A 24,842-nucleotide genomic window follows, 5' to 3' on the forward strand; every position below is an offset into this window, starting at 1 on the left:
TTACAACTGTAAAACTTAAAAAAAAATCTTAAGTTCTCTAAGCCTCTTGACCAAGGTTGTTATTTGTGTGGTCTTTCTGAGGCTCACCTTTAATACTTCAATGCTTAGTATATGACTGCCAGTACCTTCACGTGACCATGGGGAGGATGAGAAGACTGAGTTCAAAAACATCACATCAGGTCTTGCAAATGTTGCACAAATGGAAATTCAAATTAATGTTGAGCAATTGCAGCTTCAATTGACAATTCATTTATTGTGAACTTTTTCTTAAAATAAAAGAACCTGTTCTCAGTAACTTTACTGGCCTGCATTTTATGATCAGTGGCACAGCAATAGAGTTGCCATTGATTCCAAAGAAAGCTGCCCAGTGATTTCTGTGTTTTTGATTTCCCCCTTCTTGACAATAGATTAAACCTGATGGCAATTCAATGGGATCTCCAAGCAAGTAGTAACAGTGATGTCAGTAAGCAGGCAAGCCTCCAATTACATTGAAGTATTTCACAGGCAGCAAACCAGGAAGATTAAAGCCTTCAATCTTTTCATTCAATTTAAAATTTCGGAGAACAGGTAAGATGACAATTGGATTGAGATGCAAGTTAAAACAAAGATAAACTTTTATAAAGACCGTAATATGTTAATATTTTTATCATCATGGAAATGTTTAGCATTCAACAGAAATAAAACTAGATTTTCAGGGCCAGCAGTTATGGTTAGCAGTTATATGACAAAGTTACTATGCTATTAAAAATCAAGTAACACCTTATTCAACTGAATTATTGAATCACTGACAGCAACTTCTGCACTTTGTGTTATTTTGCAAATGTGTGGTTCTAAATGTCACTGTCAGCTTCAGTACATTAACAATGTCATCGATGAGTTTCACCATCATAACCAGTGCAAAATCCTGCCGGACCTTCCTAAATTAGCCCATTATAGGGTCTTATGCTATAACACTCGAAGTTAGAGAAGTCACACAATATAACTTCTAGATAAAAGGATGATTCTAATAATTGTTTAAAGTTTGCACTATAATACATAACTCAGTTCATGCAAATCTAAAGGATAACTTGCCTTTCCATTTGTTAGAATGCTTTTCTCAAAGACATAATGTAGCTCCCCAGTTGCTGATCCATTCCCAGTGTCATCAATAACAGCGCAGCTCGGAGCCTCGGTTTCTGTTGTGCAAGTTAGTGAGGTAGTTGATACACAACTGGCAGTGCAATTTGTTCCTTCTGAGCAATGTACTCCGAGTCTGCAACTATCTTTATGTCCATGCAGTTGCAAACTGGCTGGTAGCATCATATTTTCCATGGACTCACGATCTAACTCTTCCAGGCCTGCCTGCTTTGAACAATTCGCTGAAGAATCAGAAAGTGCCAGTGTTCTAGTGGATTGTTTGACTGAATCACAACTGAGTAACCTTTCACTGGAATCTCTTGCACAGCTGCCAACCTCTGGTTTCCCAAGACTGCATTTTTTAAAATTCACTGCAATTCCACTGTTGGAAGATGGAACACTCTTCAATTCCGAATGCTCAGCATCAATATTAACATTTGAAGTAGAATCAACAGTTGTGTTAGTACATTCCATTGTTCCACTGTCACTGGTCCCATTTGTCCTTTCTCCTTCAAGAGAAGATTCTTTAATATCACTCCCTATTACAGTTCCCTTCTGTGGCAGGCAACAATTGCCTGAACGCTCTTCAGATTTTAAAGGCTTTTTATTGTTGACTTTCCCTTTTTTCCTAGCATCTGGTTTTAACTTAATCCCATCTTTCATTTGAGGAGATGCGAAATATTTATATGCAGTCCTAAATCGTTCCAGAATATACTCAAACACCATCTGGCTGTTCAAACTGCGAGCAATATTTCTCTTTAGTGCAAAAGGGTCTATGAGAAAAGTGAACACAACAGTTACATTATGCAATGTTTTTCCTTATACATCAAATGCACTTGAAAAACATCATTGAAAACTTTCAATGGCATCTATTACAGAACTCTCAGAAATCTCAATTTATTATGCAAGGCTGTTAAAATGATCGAGTACGAAGATGGCGCAGGACCTCGGAGGGAGTCCAGAGGAGGTTTATAAGAATGATCCCAGAGATGAAGGTCTTGTCACATAAGGAACAGTTGAGGACTCTGGGTCTGTACACGAAGGAGTTTAGAAGGATGAAGGGGAATCTGATTGAAACTTATTGAGAAGCTTGGATAGAGTGAATGTGAGAAGATGTTTCCACTACTGGAAGTGACCCAAGGGCACAGCCTCAGTGTGAAAGGCAATCCTTTAGAACTGAGATGAGAAGGAATTTCTTCAGCCAGAAGGTGGCAATTTTTTATTTTAATTCATTCACACGAGGGCACCACTGTCTAAGCCAGCATTTATTGCCCATCCCAGAGTAGTTGGGAGTCAACCACACTGCTGTGAGCATCCAGTCATATGTAATCCAGACCAGGTAAGGGTGACAGTTTCCTTACTGAAAGTACATAAGTGACCCTATGGGTTTTTGGATTCATGGTCATCACTGGAATCTTAATTCCAGTTTTTTTAAAATCAAATTCAAATTCCCCCATCTGCCGCGGCAGGGTTTGAAACCAGGTCCTCAGAACATTATCTGGGTCACTGGATTAACAGTCCAGTCACTATACCACTAGGCCACATTTTCCCCAATGGGGCTCACTGCCACAGAAACCTGTGAAGGCCAAATCACTGAATGTATTTAAGACGTAGATAGATAGGTTCTCCAAAACTGGCCTCACCAATGTCTTATACAGCTACAACATGACATCCCAATTCTTGTACTTCATTTTCTGACCGATGAAGGCAAGCATGCCAAACATCATCTTCACCACTGTCTACCTGTGACTTTCTTTCCCTGGAGCATAGGATGCTGAAGGGTGACCTCAAAGAGGTTTATCAAATCATGAGAGGCATAGATAAGGTGAATAACCAAGATCTTTCCCCAGGGTGGGGGAGTCTAACACTAAAAGGCATAGTTTAAAGTGAGGGGGGAAATATTTAAAAAGGACCCGAGGGGCAACTTTTACACACAGAGAGTGGTGTGCAAATGGAACAAACTGCCAGAGTAAGTGGTAAAGGCAGGTACCATTGCAATACTTAAAAGTCATTTGGACAGGTACATGAATAGGAAACGTTTGGAGAGATACGAGGCAATGGACTAATTTAGTTTGGGAAACCTGGTCGACATGGACGAGTTGGACAGAAGGATCTGTTTCTGTGCTGTGTGGCTCTATGGCTCGATGCCAGGGGCCGGCTGCTTCTTAGCCACATGCTCATTTCAGGGCTCATGCAATTCCTACCCTTGATTAGTGGAACATTTTTCAACTTGTCCAGCTACCAAATGGCTCTCAAAAGAAATCCAACAGCAGAAATCATATTAAAGTAAGTTATTTTCCTAATTTCCATTCTTGGCATCCATCTTTCAATAATGCAAACATAAATACTCTCATGTCCTGTGTCTTGTTTGTCATTACTACTGATATTTGCATAGGGGGTTTGACATGATAGATGCTGAAAGTTTACTTCCTGTTGTGGGGAGTCTAGGATCAGATAGCAAAATCCCACAGCAAGAGGTCACCCATTTAAGACAGAAATTAGGAAGTGTTTCTTTTGAGATAAACAGTCAAAAGGTAATTCAGTGTCTCTCCATAAAAATATAAACTTCCTACCAGTGTAGTAAATTAGATTTAGGTACATTGATACTGTAAATAATAGGATCTCAGTGATAACGGGTTTTCACCCCAATGAGAAAAATGACAAAAATATGTGCACAGTTGATACATAAGAATACAAACATGAGGTGTAGCCACATGGCCCTATGAGCTGGCTCTGCACTTCAGTAAAATCATAGCTGATCTTCAAACTTCAATCATCATTAATACTTAGAGTTACAATAATATTCTGGCTAAATTTGATACTGAAGTAATTAACTGAGACTACAAACTGAAATCCTGGAGGGAGGCTTGAACCCACAACTTTATGATTCAAGAGGTGGAGTGTTACTACTGGACCAAACTGAAACTGACTGGAAATTGTATAAAAGGGTTCATTTGTTGTGTTAATGTCTTGAACATAATTAGTACCCTTCAAAACCTCTTAAGCTCATTTTCAATACCAAATAGTCCTTTAAGATATTATCATTCTGGACATTAGAATTTGTTATCCATTCACTTCATCAGAAAATTAACCTTTAATAAGCTAATGAGTATACCAGTTTTGACATTTTTAATTTTTTTTAAACTTAACCTATTTTTCTAATCAACTTTTTCAGAGAGGTTATTGCAAATCTCTGGAACAGGTGGGATTTGAACCCAATCTTCGCAGTCCAAGGAACATGGACACTATCACTGCACCAGGAGAGGGCCATATTAAAGGAACGACTCCAACCCCAGGAACTTGAACCCAGAACCTTTGAATGCCTCAGCTTTAACTACAAGTCCAATGCACTGTCCATTGCACCACAGTACCATTTTTTCTGCAGATTAAATGTTTATGTTCACCTCACCCTCAATAGCTATTCTTCTTTTCGGCCAATTTTTATTCTCTCTCGTTACAAGATCTTTTACCCGTATACAGATGACGTACTCTTCCAATGCAAATTCTAGAGTGTAAAATTTCAGTAATTCTAGCCAGAGGTGTCCAAGAGAAACGTGATGTGTTGAACCAAACTTCAACGCAGCCTAACAGGAAATGAGAAAGCATGATAAATGATTTATAAGAAGTTTCTTCAAGTCTTTCTGCTTAAAAGATCCATTTAAATTTGCAGTAATAGGCAGGAATCAGAGTTGTGTCAGGATAACAAATTCAACTAACTTCACTGCAAAATTATTAGGTACCATAAAGTTACCTACAAATCAGGCCCTACAGTGGCCAAATCTCAGCAGAAACTGTACAATAAGAAAATTGAGAATTGTAAGTACGTATTTTAAAACAGAATCAGCTGTAAGTCAATATATATTAGAGATAATTACAAAATTAATTTCAGTAATTATTGGTTTATGCTGTGATACCTAGGTGTAGAGAAAGTAAAAATCTAAAACCGTATATTCGAACAATGCTCACAGTCTGCACTTCAGCTAGCTGGATTTAATTCCCACTTGTACTTGTCATTCTGGTCAACTTCTCATTTCATAAATTTCTTCTTAATAATACTGTGAAACAGTCCTCCATCAAGCTTTCCAATCAACCATCTTAAAAGATCTTTCAGAATATGAGGTGAAATGTGCGAATATTATTGATATTTGAAATTTCAATTCTAACCAAGTTAGATGGAAGTTCAAACCTTTAACGTAGGGAGATTTTTCATCAATTCAATTTTCCTCAGATCACATGCACTTCATAGTTAATGCTATAACACAGTAACATCGAGATAATTTCACATTCAGCTCTATCACTTACATTGCTCAATAAATAGCAAAAATTTCAAATAAGAATACATAATAGTACAAAAATTATAACAGTATAGCTTTAGAAAGGAATATACTAAACTTACTTTGCCTTGCTTTTCTTTCAATAAACTACTTTGGTTATGAGGTTCAGTGCTTTCCATCTTCTTATTTGAAGATTTTCTATGTTCTGCTTTATTTAAGGTTTTACCATCTCCATTGCTTATATTTTTTGTTTCTCCAGAGTTTGCTGGTCTGTGCTCCCATAATACATATTCATCATTCTGTATTCCCTTCAGGTGATACTCATCAATTCTTTTCAAGTCAAAACCTTCAATCTAGGATTCCAAAAAAGTGACAAATGAACTTTTCCCACTAGATCAAAAACAAAATGGGAGGATCAGTTTATGGTGTACATTAAAAAAGAATTCTCGGGCAGAAATTCATCTTGGCTGATGGTGCTAAAATGATAAGTTACAGCCAATCCAATACTACACATTTTGGACCACTGTCTGAGATTAGTTTCTAAACACTTTGGGTTGAATCTTATGTTTTATTTGGCTAGGTCCAGTTTGCGAAGCCTAGCAATTCTCTCGAGTACATTTCCAAATTGCCTCATTAATCACCAACTACACCCCTATGGTGTCTCTCACCTTTGATTTCTGCCCTATTTTATCACAGGCCATTCCTGTAATGAATAAGTCACCACTCAGCAGATATCCTGGAATTTATCAGCATCACCTGCTTCTGCACCATCTTTAGAAGCACATTAGACAAGTATTGGCAGTCCAAAGCTGCTCTGCCCAATACCCGACATTTACTCCAGACATGGCAGACAGAGGAAAAATCAGCACACTGCTTTATGATCCAGGTCCTGGAGGTCTTGCTGAACAGGGTGGTGCCAGTGTGGGACTTCCTCCTCCCCCTGGATCAGCAGTGGGTATGATACAGGACTCTGCCAGCTTCATCAAGGTTGCCATCCCAGTTAGTGCAGTCTCAGTCATTTGGAGAAATGCCCAGCACTGTCGGTAGAAGGTAAATGTCCTTCTGCACTCTGCCAACCTAAGTGCCATCATTTTCTCTTCGAAACCTCTCACTCACTCTATCTCTGCTAATGTATCTCCTCCTAAGGAACACGCTCCATCACCATTACTATTGCCTGCAACGTTTTCACTACTCGGTCTCATGTACCCCAACCCACAACACCATTAACCCTGCATGTCTACCGCATGTGCTGCCTACTCATTCACTGAGGATACCTCCCTATCTGCACCAACAGTAAAAGCTGCGCCACCCATTTTCATCTCCCATAATACCTGCCTCTAGCTCATTCCATGAGGTGAACAGCTCATACTAGGACAGAAGGACTCAAGGCAGATGTGCCCTGCCCATCATTTGGCTCCTCACCCCTTATGAGGGGAGGATTTTGACTGACCACCCCTGCCAGAGCCTGGCCTGGTTTCAGAGGTTGCACTTGACATACTGTGCTAGGAACTCCTGACCAAAGTCTGTCTCTCTTGAGTAAGGCCTGTTGACAAATATGAAAAACTTTCTAGCTTTGTGTCTGTGTCAAAAGGCATGGCAAGACAGCAGTAATATGAGCCTGGTATCTCTGGTTGAGGGAGCAAAATGCAGAAAGGCAAGGCAGGCCAGGGATGCTGTGATCATCCAGATAGGCTCAGATTGAGTGAGCGCTACAAATAGCCTGGAGATGCAGCCTGGTACAATCTATGAACTGGGTGCATGCCCCTGAGCACAAAGTGTCCTTGCTGGAGGAGTCCAATGACAGCCCAAGGTGTGGCAGTGAAATGCAGAAGTGTCCTATAAGTGGATCAGAGGTGTGCCATGAGAGTTCTCAGAGGCTGACACATCAGCTGTCAATGTCCGTAGACATGAGTGAATATGGCCAGTGCCCATGGAGTTTGCCCCGAGATGTTGGTGCCTGTTTTCCAACATGGACATTTTTCAGAACAGGTGATGAACTGAATCCATCAAGATGCTCGCTTTGGTTTCCTTACTATGTTTTCCCAACATTTAACTTGTTAGGGATGCCTTGTGAGATTGGAGGATGAATATTAATGAGGCGAGTTGTGGTATTAACAAGACATTTAACATGCATTAGTCCCCATCAATTGGCATCTCGCTACTGCCTTGTGTGAGTCTTGCCATGCTGCTTGTGAAAAGCATAAAAGATGGTGTGAGATGATCTTGATATCAAGATAAGTCTAGTCTCATGATTCTGCAACAAATCTTGCCATATTCATACCTCTATAAGAATCGGCTGATTGATATCACTGATATACAGCAAAAGTACCTGAATGTAAATAAATCATATTGCTGTCATTTTAGAAAAATGTTAGCCATGTGATTTGTCATTTGATGCTTTTTATAAAAAGCTAAACAAGATACGAATCAAAGGAAAACAGAAGAATGAGAGCCCCTCATAGAAAAAATGTAATGATCCTCACCCATGAGCCCAAGTAAGCTGGTAAAAGAGGTTCTTGTCTTTGTTGAAGAAAAAATATCACCATCAATGTAAATGAATAGGAGGGAATGCCACCTTCTGCTTGACAGTCTATGTGGCACACCTAAAATGACAAAGAATTTGAAAGATGAGAAATAGCTTACTGTCAATATGGCTTATGATAATTTAACATTTTCAAAAATTAGGCAATGAAGAGTTGTTCCATCATCAAATGACCGCTGATGAAAAAAATTGAAAACTATTAAACAATTGTTGTACAAGACTTTTACTGTGAAGGTGCTTCTCAAACATGTAATAAAAATGTGAAGTCGAGCCAAAAGGGAAATGGTTGTGAGGACAGAAGTTGTCAAAAAAATGGATTTTCAGCAGAGTCCAAAAAGAGCAAGCAGAAAGACAGAGACATTTAAGGAAGAGAATTTGACAACATTAGCCCTATGAAACAAAACTCAGACCTGCCAATGCTGGATTTGAGAGCACAAGAAAGAAGCAACAGTAACAGTAGCAGCAGCAGAGGAGTGGTGAATTTCAGGAGAGTGATAAGCTGCAGGTGGTTAAGAAAATAGCCAAGAGTGAGATCCCAGAGACATTTAAAGACAAGAGTCAGAATTTTAAATTTGAAATATTATGGGTCTGGGAGTTAATATAGGAAGGATACAGGTGAAGGGTAAAGGCAAAAATGGGAATTAGCGCAGAATTAGATTGAGAACAGACTTTTGAATGGGCTGAAGAATATGTTGCACAAAAGGAGGAATTTAGTGAGATGATGGATTAAAATGATGGAATATAGGAGGGATATTGGATAGTAAAATCTGGAAAAGAAAAAGGTATTAATAAGGTTCAACAATAAGTTAGATGAGGTCAGAGCAGACAATTTTATTATAGTGATATTATGTGATTTTCATGTAGTGCAAGCAATGGGATTGGAAAATTGGTTTGGGGACCAAAGAGGTTGTAAGCTCTGATTCAGCCTGAAGCAGCAGTCAGCAAAAGTGAGTCAGTTATCGGGGTGTGCAAGTCATGCTAGGGCTTGTGATCTTTCCAATGACTATCTAGGGACAACTATGGTTCATGTAAAAGTCAATTTTAACCAAGCATGCTGATAGTTAAGGACCAGTGAAAGGTTTAGAGAGGACATGGAGAGGTGCTATTTGTGCATAAATAGAAATGGAACTAGTGTCTTTGGAAAATATTGCTAATGGCCAGTATGCAGATGAAAAAGATAACAGAACCAAAGATGGATGCTTACGAACAAAAACAGAAATTGCTGGAAAAACAATTCTGAAGAAGGGTCTCTCCACAGATGCTGCCAGACCTGTTGATTTTCCAGCAATTTCTGTTTTTTGTTTCTGATTCCCAACATCTGCAGTTTTCTGTTTTTTTTCTGTTTTATGGATGCTTAGGATGCCCCTGAGATGACAGTAGGGTGGGAAGAAAAGCCATTACCATTGACTTGGTACCAAATTCAAACTGATACCAGGAAAGGGAAAATTCAGGCCACTGAAATCACCAGATCTTTTTGGGTTACTTTCTTCAAGCTCAGTGCTAATTGTTATTTTGCTACCTACTGCGAAATATGAGCCAACACTAGTTCATTATTGCTAAAAAGGCAATTGTAGTGCATGGAGCAGTACTGAGGAACAAACTTACAATAGTCCTCTGACAATGCAACCCCTCCCTTTCCAAAACTGCAATGAAAATTCAATCTAAATTACAGCCCCAAATCCTAGAGCAGCATTTAAACCAACAGCTGACTCAAATGCTTCAGTGAGCTACTCTCTCACTTGACAGACTCAAGAATGACTCAGTGTGCATCTCCATTGTGATTAAGTCAAAACATTTGATTCAGAAGCAAGGTACTCACCCTTGCCCAACACCGAAATGCTAGAACTAGCGGGATCAGCCGAGGCTCCAATTTGGCCAGAGCTGCTAGCAGGTTAGTAGTAAGGCAGGCCACATCGTTCCCTGCACTGACTTTGCAAATCAGACCACTGTAGATGAAGAGAATAAAGACACTCTGAAAACTGTTTCTACAGATTATTGCACTTAAAAGAATAAACTGATTTTGTTTTGCATGATTTAGTCGTTTTAATTCAATTGTTAAATATTTGACAAGCAGCTACAAGGTTGATTTTTGAACCTGAATGCAGCCATTCCTCCACGGAACACATCTGCTACACTCAGTTGAGAATACGGAAGGAAACCAATTGGCTAGTAAATTCTACCCACTGCACCTCCTGTAATATTACGCTGTGTGTTCTGCATACATTGAGATGACTTTAATTTGGGTCATTATACTCTCTTTTATGAACCAGATAGTTTGAACGTTATTATTCAATGAGGAGTGGAAAGGTGAAAAGGCTATTATGGCTAACTGTAGGGCTGCAATTTAAAGCATGGGGCCTAAACCTGTAAGACAAAGCTGAATGACAGCACAAATTCAAGGATGTGCATGTATGTTGCATTTTCCACGATATCAAGAGATCCTAAAATGCTTTATAGCTAATGCAAATATTGAAATTTAGCCAATATTGGAATTATAGACAAATACTGCAGCTGATCTGTGCATCCTAAATTTACACAAATAGCAATGAGATAAATGGCCAGATAATCTGCCAATGTTGGTTGAGGGGTATATTTTGATCAAGACAAAGGGAGCATTCTGCTTTTTTCTTTAAATAGTTTATGCCTATTTCAGGGACAGAAATAACCCTGGTTTAATTTTTTCACCTGAAGCCACCTTTAAAACTTTAGAAGGACCTTACTATTCCACTTAACTGTCAGCTTGGATTATGTACTTATGTTTCCAGAAAACAACTTAAAGCTAGAGTCTTCTGACGCAAGAGACTACAGTGTGAACACAGAGTGAACAAGTTTAAAAACAAACCATTAGGAAAGAAATATAGATTGAACACACGTCTATGCATTTCTACACCATATCTAAAATTTGAATTCAAGTATTTTAATCCTCATCAAATCAATCCCAATTATTTACCATTAAACCACTGGGATTATTGTCTTGATTTATTTATAAACTAGCATATCTTGTTGGGAGTTAAATTCTACTTTAAACAACATAAATAATATAGTCACTTCAATCACTTGTAATGTACTTGAGTATTTACATGCATGTCAACTTGGATGTTTATTATTAGTGAATGCCTTTCACTGAAAGGTGAGAATCAACCTACACGATTATAATTAAAGCAACGTCTCTACTTTAAAGGGCATGTTATGCAAATTAGACATTCACTGCACAAAGGGTATACCGCATATACAATGATTTGTCAAGAATTTGATAAGTAACGTATCCTAGGAGGTGTTAAGAAATAAAAACTGAATATATATACAACGAAAACAAGACAAAATTTTGAAGGACAGTGGATTTGTCAGGACCCTGGATAAAAAGAGAAATGTAAATGTTCAATGGAAACCTTTAATTTGACTGAATGGATGATGATTGTACAAATGATTCTGTGGTCTAAGGTATTAGGTTATCCCTCAAAGTTAAGCATCAACCATATCATGCTGTTTCTCATGCTGTATCTTCTGTATATTCTAAATTATATGCAAGAAAATTCCATAATCATTTGGAAGAAAGGAATAAAATAAATTTTCCCTGTAATTACAGGGCACACAAACCTTTGTATATCCCTGCAGGAGATAATTGGAACTTTGGCATGGAAATCAGACTCGACATCTGAATATAAAGCTGCAAGGTAATGTTTTAATACATTAAGGATAAAGGCAACAAAAATCATAGAATCATAGAATCCCCACAGTGTGGAAACAGGCCCAACAAGTCCACACCAACTGTCCGAATAGCATCCCATTCAGACTTACCCCCCCTACCCTATCTGTGTAACCCTGCATTTCCCATGGCTAATCCACCTAACCTACACATCCCTGGACACTATGGGCAATTTAGCACTACTAATCCACCTAACCTGCGCATTATGCATGATTTAAAAATTACTGACAATATATGGGTGTTATGTTTTTTCCAATTTCAGACTGAATACGAATGATTCTTTCTTAAAAAGAAAAATCAGTCTATTTCAGAATAGAAGAGCTACTGGACTGAAAACAGCCAAAGTTCATCTATTTGGTATTTTTTATTAGTTAAAGGAAGGCCAGCATTTATTGCTTATCGTAATTCCCTCAATAAGGTGGTAGTAAGCCACCTTCTTGAAATGCTGCTGCACTTGTGGTGCAAGTACACCCACAATGTTATCAATTCTGATAATTCCTGTTAGGTATACTATATTTACAATAGACTACATATCAAATTATTCAAATACTGTAATCAAAAATGTTGTCTTCTGAAAGAATCACATGTAATTGCTAACCAATTTATCCATCATTTTTCTTGGGAGCCTATTATATCAACCAATTGCTCAATATTATTCCCAAGATTTATTTTAAATCTATATCTTCTTCAAGTATAGGCCATGTACTATGTTGCTATTCTGGACAAGGTGCATCAGCTTGTTATGATGTACATCATCTCGTCCCAATTTAAGACACGTAGAAACAACAATCATTTCCCCTTTCAACATCATCTTTTCCGCAGCACATTTAGAATGATGATAATTACAACTGTTACGTACATGATGTACACTAACTGAATATATGTTGAAAAGAAATGATAGACCAACATCCAATACATGCATTTAATCAGAATTTGTTGAGCAATATTATAGAAACACACTTAATTATGTTAATTGTGGTTTCAGAAACTATTGTTGATACAGAATCATTATGGTGCAGAAGGCCATTCAGCCCATTGTGTCCACGCTGACTCTCCAAATGAACATTATGACCAATCACTTGTCTTTTCACTATAACTCTGCATATACTAACATAAATTAATGAACAGTAAATGATTACGTCATCAAGTTAGCATCTCATGATCAGTACCAGAATAAATATATCAAATCTTTACAGCTATTTGGAAAAGGACTGCAAAACAAGGCTTCCAAGGATTGCCGGATGTCTTGTGTAGATTGATGCTATATTATCTCAAGACAAAACTAAGAGGACATCTTTCTGATGTAATTCACTGCAGGCCAAGCCAAAAGATAGATGAGGTCCATCATCATCATTATCATTATAATATGTGGTTTGCCCTTCAAACACAGCCTCAAACACTGATTGAAACCACAGAAGTGAAAAGCCACACTTCAGAATTCTTATTGGACTACCAAAGCACCTTATTTGGAAAGTGGCTTGACACTGCACTGGAGGTCACATGATAAGGCAGGCATATTTGCTCCTCGCTAAAAGAGGTATGAGCAGAATTCAAACTGGCATTCAGGAGAATTCCATCAGAGAGAGAGTCCTGCTAGTAAAGTAATCAGAACTCTGTTTCTAACTGCAATATCTTGAAAGAGAAAGAAGATCTCTTTCCTCCAACCTGTTCCACTTTCAAGTTCCCCTGAAAAATCCACCTTCAGGCAGATCAATTACTCGAACCTTCGCAGCTAATAAGAAATCTCTCAAATTTCAAGAACTTCACTCCAGCCAATGCATCAGTTCAATTAAGAAACATCAGGCCTGTGCCATCATAGGAGACTGGGTTAAATTTCATTTTTATAATTACTGTTTTATCTTTATCTCTATCTATATTGTGTGTGTGAGATGATGGGGGTGAGTCGAATTAGTGAGAGTCACATTTTTGTTAACCTATGGAGAAAAAGTGTGTGAGAAAAAAATTAACCTTCTTCAATTTTAAATGCAGAAAAATTTGCTGCTTAGCAAATAAAAGTAAATAGCTAAATATGGTATCCATGACACCAGCCTCCATGTGACACTCTATGGCCACAATCAGGAACTTACATGTGGAAGCTCACTTTGTGGCTCCACCCAATGTCCCCACTATCTTGACAAAACAGTTTATAGTAGTCACGTCTTGAAATATCAAAAGTAGTCAGTAAACTTACAAGTGTTTTTAATAATGTCCAGCACTTGAATCAAAACATCTGGCTGATTTAACTGCAAAAGAAAGAATAATGGATAAAGCTAAATTCCTACAATTCTACAAAGGAAGAATCAAAAATCAATTCTTTAAACCTTCACAATACATAACAAAATACATTATTTTAATCATGTTTATTAAGCATTACAGGAGAAGTGGAGATCTTATAATGCTTTGTCCTTTTTTTATGCTTGTTGGTGTTGCTAGCTAGACTAGCAATTATTGCCCATTCTCAGCTGCCCAGATGACAGTTAAGAGTCAACCACATTGGTGTGGGTCTGCAGCCAAAACAGGGAAGAATTACAGATTTCGTTCCGTAAAGGGCATTAGTAAACCAGAAGGGTTTTTACAACAATCAGCACTACGTGGTTGTCATTAGGATAGCGTTTTTAATTCCAGATCTTCAACGAATTCAAAATTTTAACATCTGCCATGGTGGGATTTAAACTCATGACTCCAGAATATAAACCTGGGGTTCTGGATTACTAGTTCAGTGACATTACCACTACACCACCATCTCCCCTGTACAAATCAATTCCAGAATACATTCAAGAGATGCTTATACTGATCAAATGTTATCACTTCATTTCAGGGATGCATAAGTCATGAATTTGAATCAAAATCTCAAATTTCCTAAAAGAATCTAATAATCTGACACCATCAAATCTTTCACCAGTTTAATTTCACTTACCATGTACTTCCACATTTTGTTTGCTAAGTTATAAGATTTGTCTCCTCCAAAATAACAGATGGTTAGTGTTCCCAGTCAGTGCAAGGAGTATGAAAGACTTTTGGAGAATGAGCCGTTTGCAGAACTCGCAATATGTCAGGAAGCAAGTTCTAGCATGTTGTCAGAAAGTGCCTTTCGTAAAGTAAAGGTTCCCTTTTGAATGAGAATGATTTGTTATGGAAGGGTTTGATGTCAACATTGACAAAGGAGCAATAGTAGAAGTAATCATAGGATATAATTAATTTTAAAACAATATTTTATTTTAAATAAGGAAATGATTTAAAATCCAGCCTGAAGTCTAGAATGTCTCATGCTGTGGCACATTTCCAGCTCTTGAGGTCAGTTACTGAACCTATCCAAAACAAGCACTTAAGAGTCCCAAGTTGTGAGTGGATGCGGACAACGTTTCTGATTGGTAAACCCAGCATTGAATTTTACCAGGAATTTGAGAGACTTCTGACATGATTTTGTTGCCATACTCTATACTTTGAGTCCTGATGTATGATACATGTTTATGTGTCATAAAAGTGTCAATTGAAACATGTCGTATTACTTACATGGGAAGGGAATTTTACATCGATGTTGATGTCACTAGTTTTGAAAGCAAACCTTGTAAGACAAGAACCATACAACCTCAATGAGCAATCTGTAAAACAAATAAAAGCAAAAGATATCAACAAAGATTTATCTAGACTCAGCTGGGTAGGTAAACATTCTAGTTCATTGACATCCTTTCCATCCCTTCACTTTCCTGAACAGAAAGCTGGCATTTTAGCTTGCTTCAACTATAACTTTAGCAATTACTATATAATCTTCCTCTATTATAACTAGCTCTAAATTCATCTCTGCCAGCTCTACTGGAGACTCCGTTTCCTGGACTCCAAATAGTTTTCTAGTTTGATGGCTTCCTTTCCATGATTCCCAGTTTGAAGCCGTCGTCAACTTCTATTTCCAGTCCATCCTTGCTTTCCTAGAAGTTTGTATTCACTGTACTCATTCTATCCTTCTGAAAGAAATGATCACACTTCCCGGAGTGTTATTATACTGCCATTACCACTTTCGCAAGTTATGAAAATTGTTATTATCTTTCAAATTGTCTATAACTTTGAATATCTTAGTTTAAAAACGGAAATGAGCAACACATGCAGCACAAATCAATTTTGACAGATTCAATTTTGAAGATGAGTGTTCATTGATAGGTAAATGTTATTCCACAAGATTTGAACAAGGAGCTGGCCTAGGCCATACAGCCTCTCGAGCCTGTTCTGCCATTTGTAAGATCATGGCTAATCTGATTGAAACCTCAAATCCATACTCCCACCGACCCCCAGAATGTTTTATTCTCTTGTCTGCAAGCCTAGCTGTCCAACCTTTCCTCACAAGATAGTCTGCCTATTTTAGGTTTTATTCTGGTCAACCTTCGCTGAACAGCTTCCAAAGTATTCACATGAGTAATAATTCCATTAATAAGATGACTAATACAGTACTCCTGAATGGGCTCACCAGTGCCCTGTATACCTGGAGCATAACCTCCCTACTTACATATTCAATTCCCCTCTGTAATAAGTGTTAACATTCTATTAGCTTCCCTAATTACTTGCTGAACCTGCACACTAACCTTTTCTGATTCATACAGGAAGACAGCACTGTATCTCAGAGCTCTGCAATTTTGCACATTTAGAGAAAATTATTTCTTTTTTCCTGTTGAAACGGACAATTTTACATTTTCCCATATTATACTCCATTTGTCACATCTTTACATGCTCACTTAACCTATCAATATCCTTTTGTAGCCCCATGTCCTCTTCACAACTTACTTTTCTACCTACCTTTATGCCATCAGCAAATATGGCAACCAAACCTTCCATCCCTTTATCCAAGTCATTTATATAAATTGTAAACAGGTGAAGTCACATTACACCTTGTCACCCAGATACTCCAACCACCCCCACTCCCCGTTAGCCAGCCAATATTCTATCTATACCAATATGCTACTCCCCAGATCACGAGCTTTCATTTTCTCCAAGAACCTTTGAGGTGGTACTTTATTAAATAACAGCTAGGAGTTCCCCTTTATCCACATCACATCACTTTATCAAAGAAGTTCAACAGATTGGTTAAATATGATTTCCATTACACAATACCATGTTAACTCAGCCTTATTACCTTGAAGTTGTGCAAGTGCCCTGCTCCAAGTTTTTAATACAAGCTTCTCGTATTTTTCTGTGGGAGATATTAAGTTGACTAAATTGTAGTTTCCTGCTTTCTGCCTCCCTTCCTCTTTGAATAAAGGAATTACATTTACTTTCTTTCAATCAAAGGGGACTCTTTCTCCAAATCAAGGAAGTTCGGAAAATCAACACTAAAGCATCAACCATTCCACCAGCCAATTTTGTTTTTACTCAGTACTATTTCACTGGTGACTGCAATTTTCCTGAGTTCCTCACTCCTTTATTTATTGCTGCTTCTTGGATATTACATGTGTCCTCTACAGTGGAGGATGTTGCAAAATACCAATTCAACTCATCTGCCATTGTCTTATTTTCCATTATTAATTCTCCAGTCTCACTTTCTATAGGACCAATGCTTACCTTACTAACTCTTTTCTTCCTTAAATGTTTATAGAAACTCAAAACATCTATTTTTATATTTGTTGCTAGCTTTCTCATACTCTAATTATTCCTCCTGACTAATTTTTGGTCGTTCTTTCTGGTTTTTTATATTCTGTCTTATCTTCTGACCTAACATCTGTCCTTGCACAATTATACACTTTGACTTTTGGTTTAAGATTATTGTTAATATTTCTGGTCAACCAAGGATGGTGGGTCTATCCCTCGGAATTTTTCTTACTCATTGGAATGCATCTATACTATGTATTCTGTAATATCCCCTTAAATATCTGCCACTGCATCTCTATTGACCTATTCTTTAACCTAATTTGCCAATTCATATTAGCACAGTTTCATGCCCTCATAATTTCCCTCATTTAAATTTTTAAAAATAGTTTTGGGCACACTCTTCTTTCCCTTAAACTGACTGTAAAAATCATATTTTGATTGCTGCTACCCAAGACGACTTCACTATGTGATTATTTATTAACCCTGCTTTGTTGCATAATATCAGGTGTAATATAGATTGCTCTCTAGTTGTCTCTAGAATATGGTGCTCTAAGAAACTATCCTGAAAACATTCTAGGAACCTCTCACCTAGGCTAACTTTTCCCATCTGACTTTTCCAAACTATATGTAGATTAAATTTTCCCATGATTATCATCATGTCTTTCCGACAACCTCCCACTATTTCTTCTTTTATGCACTATGCTGTATGATTACTATGACGAGCCTGTACACAAATTCCACAAATGACTACATACCTGTATAATTTCTCATTGGTAACAGAGCATCCCTTCAGCATTTCCTTGCCCCTGGTCCTTCCTAAATGCCTTAGACCATTCGAGATTCGGGTCCCGATTAATGCCAACCTGCAGCTATGCCTGTGCAACAGCTGTCAGATTGTACTTCTTTATTTCCATTTGTGCTCTTAGTTCATCAGTTTTCTTTCCAATGCTATATGCATCAGATATGAAGCTTACAATCTTCTCTACTTCCTTAGTTATGCAGCCAGTAAGAACACGACTGTCATCATGATTCAAGTGGAGACCATTCTATTGGTAGAGATCGCACTTTTGCCAGTAGTCTGGCAATACCAATGAATCAGAACTCACTTCCCTCTCACCAGTCTTTAAGCCAAGCATTCATGAAGGGTCTAGGCCCGAAACGTCAGCCTTCCTGCTCCTATGATGCTGCTTGGCCTGCTGTGTTCATCCAGCTCTACACCTTGTTATCTCAGATTCTCCAGCATCTGCAGTTCCTACTATCACTCATTCATCTCTCTAATCTGATTTGCGCATGCCAATTTGCATATGGGTAAGGCAATAATCCAGAGTTTATGACCTTTTTTAGTTCTGTTTCTTAATCTGGCATCTAGCTCCTCATACTTACTGTGCACAGCCATCGCCTTTGTAATGCCTATGTTGTTAATACCTACATGGATGATGACAACTGGATTCTCACTCTCTCACTGCACATTCCTCTCCAGTCCTGAGCAGACATCATAAATCTTGGCACTGGGCAGGCAATGCAGTCATTTGGATTCTTATTTTTGTTGCAGAGAACAGTGTTCATCTCTCTGATTATATTGACCCCCACTACCACTATATTCTTTCTCCTCTCACTTGAATGTCAGTCCCGTACCATCGTGCCTTGGTCAGTTAGCTTTTTCAACATCCAGCCGCCAATTTCATTCAGACAAGCTGAAAGAATCTCAAGATTGTTGGGAACAATTGCAAAGACTGACTCCTGCCCCCTGGGTGCTCTTAACTGCCTCAATCACAGCCATACCCTCCTGTCCTTGGAATACTAACTAAACCTGATGATCCAATCCTAAGATTGCCTCCTGGCACAAAGACTCTAGGCACTCTCCCTAATTCCGGATGATTCACAATTCCTCTAATTCAGTCTCCAGCATATAAACCCTGAGCCGAAGCTGCTCAAACTTCAAACACTTACTACAGATGCACTTGCACTGGAACGAACTGGCATCCAGGATCCCCTACATACTGTAGCTGTGACACTTCACTGTCTATGACCAGCTGTAGAATATAACACAAAGCAATTCAGACCTGGCAAATGTTGCTGAATAATTTTCTCCATTTCATTCACAATATTTTTCCGGATTTGGAATTCTTGCTCAGAGATCCCTTCTTGCTGTGCAGCTTGTAGCACAGCAGAATTTAATGCAGCCAGATGGTCAGGAGTTGGTGGTATTAGATTACGAAGTTCATTTTCTTCTTGCTTCTCCTGGAGGCAGAGGACAATGGAAAAAAATGATATCAAGAAATCTGACAGCTCTATTTCTACATGGTGGCACAGTAGCTCAGTAGTTAGCATCACTGCCTCACAACTCCAGGGACCCAGGTTCGATTCCAGCCTTGGGTGACTGTCTGTGTGGACTTTGGACATTGTCCCTGTGTCTGTGTGGGTTTTTACTGGGTGCTCTGGTTTATTACCACATTCCAAAGATGTGCAGGCTTGGTGAATTAGCCATGCTTAATTGCCCTGTAGCGTCAAGGAGCGTGCAGGCTAGGTGGATTAAGCATTGGAGTTGGGTCTAGCTGGGATGGTCTTCAAAGGGTCGGTGCAGACATGATGGGCCAAATGGCCTCCTTCTGCACTGGAGGGATTCTATGATTCTATACAGCTCATGAATGAAAAGATCACAACACGATACTTCCTTTGATAATTGATTTTATGTGACAGTACTGCCGTACACAAAAGATACAAAGTATCACTATAATAAAGCATTTGATGCAGGCTTACTGCAAGTTTAATAAAGAGTAAACATTTTAGAATACGATGTAAATCTACAACAAATGAAAGCACTTACTGCAATATTTTTCTTATGCCGCTTTTCTTTTATATGCTTATGAGCACCCTGGATATTTTCAATGTGAACTAGGCAAAGTTTGCATAGATACTGACATGAAGGATATTCTGACGAACGCTATTAAACAAAAAATATGATACATATTCAGTATGACTAGAAACATTACGATATAGTGAATTATTAACTCATAAAGAATATTTGATGGTGAGTATTTCTATCAGTCAAAAGATCAAGGTTATGACAAAGCTCCATACTCCTAAGGCACTAAGAACTTTCAAACAAGCAATGTTCTTAACCTCATTAGTGAGGCCATTATTATTGTCTATGCATTGAACAAATATATCACCTTACATGCACTGCTATGAAATCCTAGAACAGCAGCTATCTCACCTGCATGAATGATCATTTTTAGTTTTGCACTTACGAAATGTTATTACTGTGGCCGTTCAGTGCAACTTTCACACTCAATCAGTTAAATCATAAGTATAAACATTTATATTTTACCAATTTTACACTTATTATACATCACCAAGATTGCAAAATATTCACAAAATACACATTAATACAATTTCTCAAAAGAAGTGGATAAATCAGATTCAATTTTCAGATAAAATTGTAAACCAGTATTGCAACAGTTAAAATATTGCACTACTTAATAGTTTTTCCACTGGATTACAGCACTACAAACAAAAAGCACTTGACAAATTCAATGTCACAGGAAAACTATAATGCCCTCAACATTTTCTTGTTATTCATGTTTTAAGAGCACTTGAATTTTAGTAAACATTCAAACCTAAAAGTTGCAAAAAAAAACTTATAAAATCTAAAATCATAGACAATAAACAGTTATGGGTTAATTGTATTATTCCACAGAAAGAAGAGTTTCAATGTTATCCAGTTTTCTGTGAGAATGTGTGAAGAAATACAAAATTGACAGGAAGAAAAAGACCAGACTCTCCACCAAGTCTTCCTCACGCCTCATGATGAATGGAGCACCAGTCAATCCTACAGCAACTCCCCCTCTCCCTGCGTTATGATGCTACCAAGCCAAATTCAGCCAGGATTTAAAATGTAGTAATTTTCTTACAATTCAAATATAATAAAAGACTATTGAAGGTAATTAGATATTTAAGAGACTTGAGCACAAAATCTTTGCTAGCATTTCAGTGCAGTGTTGTCATTACTTAAACTGATAGGATGGGGTTCAAGTTTCATCTCCACTGGGGAAAGATTGAGCAGAAGGCAAGCACATCCTCACAGATGCTCAGAACCATTGTCATTTACACCAAAGAAGGATGCCATGTTTACGCTGGTTCTTTGCTAAAACTATTCAAAATCAATCCTAGTCAATAATTATGTGACACATTCAATTTTGACCTTCCTCTATTGCTCCAAAAGACAGAGATTATGATAATGTCACTGGACAATAATCCACATGGGAACATGGATTCAAATTCCATCATGCTGACTGGTAGAGTGTGAATTCAACTAATCAATCTGCAAACAAAAACTATTTGGTACCCCTCTTGTGGTGCAGTGATAGTTTGTCCCTACCTGTGGACCAAGAGACCTGGGATCACATCCCACCTGCTCCAGAGGAGTGTAATAACATCGCTGAACAGGTTGATTAGAAAAAATTGGTCAAAAGTGATTTCAGGAATGTTGTGGTGCAGTGAAAGTGTCCCTACCTCTGAACCAAGATATCCAGGCTCAAGTCCCACCTACTCCAGAGGAATGTAATGACACCACTGAACAGGTTGATTAGAAAGTATCTCAAAAGCTATTTGCACTGATGATGGCCAAATTGACTGCCCTAAAAAAAGCTACCTGGTTCACTAATGTACTTAAGGAAAGGAAATTTTCTGTCATTACTCGGTCTGGCCTATATGTGACTCCAGAACCACAGTAATGTTGGTTGGCTCTTAAATGCCCTATGAAATGGATAGGCAAGACACTCAACGAGAAAGCAAAGAACTGTGAAATCTGAAACAAAAACAGAAATTATTGGAGAAACATTGATTCTACTTTCTCTCCACAGATGCTGCTGAGTTTCTCCAGAGAATTTCTGTTTTTGAGACAAGCCACTCAGTTATATCAAAGCACAATGAGGTCTGAAAGGACTACCCAGCATTGATCTAGGCATCAGAAACATCAAAGGCAAACCCAGCCTTGCCAAGTTCTCATTACTAATATCTGGGAGCTTGAGCCAAGATTAGGAGAGCTGGCCCTCAGCCTAGTTAAGCAACAGTTTGTAAGGAATGATTTGCTAAGTATGACTGTATTCCAGGCACCATCATCAATATCCTAGGTATATAATTTCCTATCAACAGGACACAACCAGCAAAGGTAGCAATTGCACTTGAGTCTTCAATATTGACTCCAAACTATATGAAGTCTCATGACATCAAGACAAGACATCAAGGAAAGGAAACGTCCTGCTGATTTTCACCTACCATCTCCTCTCCTCCTTGTTCTTGAAATGGATGATTCAGTACTTCCTACGTTGAACATCAATTGGAAGAAGGATTGAGGGTGACGGCAAGGTCTCAGAATGTACTCTGAGAGGGGAAATTCAAGGTCCATCATCAGGAGTAGTTCAGTAAAACTGCTACTGACCATGTTTGTCAGTCCTAACGTTGGTTGATAGACAGGATCTGTGCAGGTGATGAAGAAACCAAGAGGGAAGAACGTCCTTGACTTCATCCTCCTCAATTTAATTGTTGTCAATTACAATATTGCTAGAAGTGACTATCACACAGTCCTTGTGGAGGGAAGTCCTGCCTTCACATGAAACATTCACTCCATCATGTTGTGTGGCACTATCACCATCCTAAATGGGATAGATTTCAAACAGATGTAGCAACTCATAGCTAGATATCAATGAGCTGGTGTGGACTATTAATAGCATCAGAATTATACTCCACCTGTAACAGTTTGTAACCTCTTGCGCAGTACGTCCCCCACTGTATCATTACCATCAAGCCAGAGGATCAATCATGGTTCAATGATGAGAACAGCGTGGGTATGCCATGATAACCACCCGGTATATCTAAATATAAGGTATCAATGCGGTGAAGCTACAATACAGGATTACCTCCATGACAAACAACGGACAGTTAAACAGTCTCACAACTGATGAATGATCCTCAATAATGGAGGAGGCCAGCACATCGGTCATTTGCAACGACCTTCAGCCAGAAGTCCCGTGTGCATGATCCATCTCAGCCTCCTCCTGAGGTCCTGAGCATCACACAGGCCAGCCTTCAGTCAATTCGATTAATTCCTCATGATATGAAGAAATATTTGAATGCACTGAAAAACATACAGCAATAGAACTGAAAACTTCAGCTTCAGAAGTAGCTGCACTCCTAACCAAACTGTTACAGTATAGTTATCACACTGGCATCTATCTGGTTGTCAAAAATTGTCGAGGTATATCCTGTCCATAAAACATAGACCAAATATCGCACCATCAACCTACTCTCAATCACCAGTCAAGTGAAGGAAAGGACTGGCATCAATGCTATGAAATTGCTATGACTCAGCAATTAATCAGTGATAACGTACTCACTGATGCTCAGTGTGTATTCTGACTGAGCCACTCAGTTCCTGCCCATGTTACAACGTTGATTCAAATGTGGACAAAAACACTGGACTTAAGTAAAAGTGGCTGTCTTTTACATCAAGCTAGTACATGTCAGGGTGTGACATCAAGGAACCCTTGCAAAACCAAAATTAATGGGAATTGGGAAAAAACTCTGTATTTGCTGGAGTTATACCTACCACATCGGCATATAGTTGTGGTTTCTGGAGGTCAATCATTTCAGTTCCTGGATATCCCTGCAAGAATTTCTCAGAATAGTTACTTAAGCTAAACCATCCCTAGATGCTTCATTAATTATCTTCCCTCCGTGATAAGGTCGGGATGTTCACTGATGATGGCACAACGTTCAGCACCTAGTATGACTGCAGATACTGGAGCAAGTGCCAGACAATGACCACATTCGACATGAATCTACTCTTCAGCCCTTGACATTCAATGGTATTACCCTCACCGAGTCCCCCACTATGAACATCCTGAAGGCTATCACTGACCAGAAACTGAACTGAACTGAACCAGCCATACAAATACTGTGGCTGCAAGAGCAGGTCTGATGCTGGGAATTGTGCAATGATCTACTCCTGACTCAGCACAGTCCAACCATCAGCATCTACAAGGCACAGTCAGAAATACGAGAGAATACTCTCCATTTGTTTGGCTGAGCGCAGCACCAACAATACTCAAAAAGCTTGACTCATCCAGGACAAAGCAGGCCACTCTCGCCAGTTTGTATCCACGTACAAATGTTCTTACATTTACTCAACAAAGCTCCTTTGACAGCACCTTCCAAGCCCGTGAGTTCTACCATTTAGAAGTAGTGCATGGGAATACTAACAGGAACAAATTCTCCTGCAAATCCTGACTCAGAATTGTATCAACGTTGCTTCACTCTCACTGGGGCAATATCCTGGAACCTCCTCAATAACAACAACGTGAATGTATCTGTGCCATAAGCACTGAAGCATTTCAAAAGGTGGCTCAAATCCATCTTCGTCAAGGTAGTTAGGGTTCGGCAATAGATGCTGGCCTACCCAGCAACATCAACATCAACTGAACTAATAAATAAAGCAAAAATCAAATTTTACAGTTCATTAGCAATAATGTTACATTATTAATAATACTTATACCAACAGTGCTACATTAAGGGACACATCCTTAAACAGTGTACTTGACAAAAATCTCCCCAAAAATGTACACTTGTC

General features: G+C 38.5%; 1 protein-coding gene across 4 annotated transcripts in view; it reads right to left on the reverse strand.

The window, feature by feature from the left end:
• tut4 (terminal uridylyl transferase 4) overlaps positions 1-24,842 on the reverse strand; it is a 77,431-nt gene that overhangs the window by 37,482 nt on the left and 15,107 nt on the right. For 3 of the 4 annotated variants that reach the window (XM_048601679.1, XM_048601680.1, XM_048601682.1), the window contains 10 exons: positions 20,040-20,156; positions 19,276-19,453; positions 15,152-15,240; positions 13,830-13,881; positions 11,530-11,599; positions 9,752-9,878; positions 7,874-7,993; positions 5,513-5,743; positions 4,526-4,700; positions 1,072-1,889 (listed from right to left, as the gene is read on the reverse strand). In XM_048601679.1, the coding sequence (XP_048457636.1) occupies positions 1,072-1,889; positions 4,526-4,700; positions 5,513-5,743; positions 7,874-7,993; positions 9,752-9,878; positions 11,530-11,599; positions 13,830-13,881; positions 15,152-15,240; positions 19,276-19,453; positions 20,040-20,156 (1,977 nt within the window). Of the gene's footprint in view, positions 1-1,071; positions 1,890-4,525; positions 4,701-5,512; positions 5,744-7,873; positions 7,994-9,751; positions 9,879-11,529; positions 11,600-13,829; positions 13,882-15,151; positions 15,241-19,275; positions 19,454-20,039; positions 20,157-23,133; positions 23,281-24,842 lie in introns of those variants that run through there. The other variant, XM_048601681.1, reaches the window with a different exon arrangement.

The sequence above is a fragment of the Rhincodon typus genome, chromosome 10, assembly GCF_021869965.1.
Source record: "Rhincodon typus isolate 14 chromosome 10, sRhiTyp1.1, whole genome shotgun sequence".
In the NCBI taxonomy this organism is placed as follows: domain Eukaryota; kingdom Metazoa; phylum Chordata; class Chondrichthyes; order Orectolobiformes; family Rhincodontidae; genus Rhincodon; species Rhincodon typus.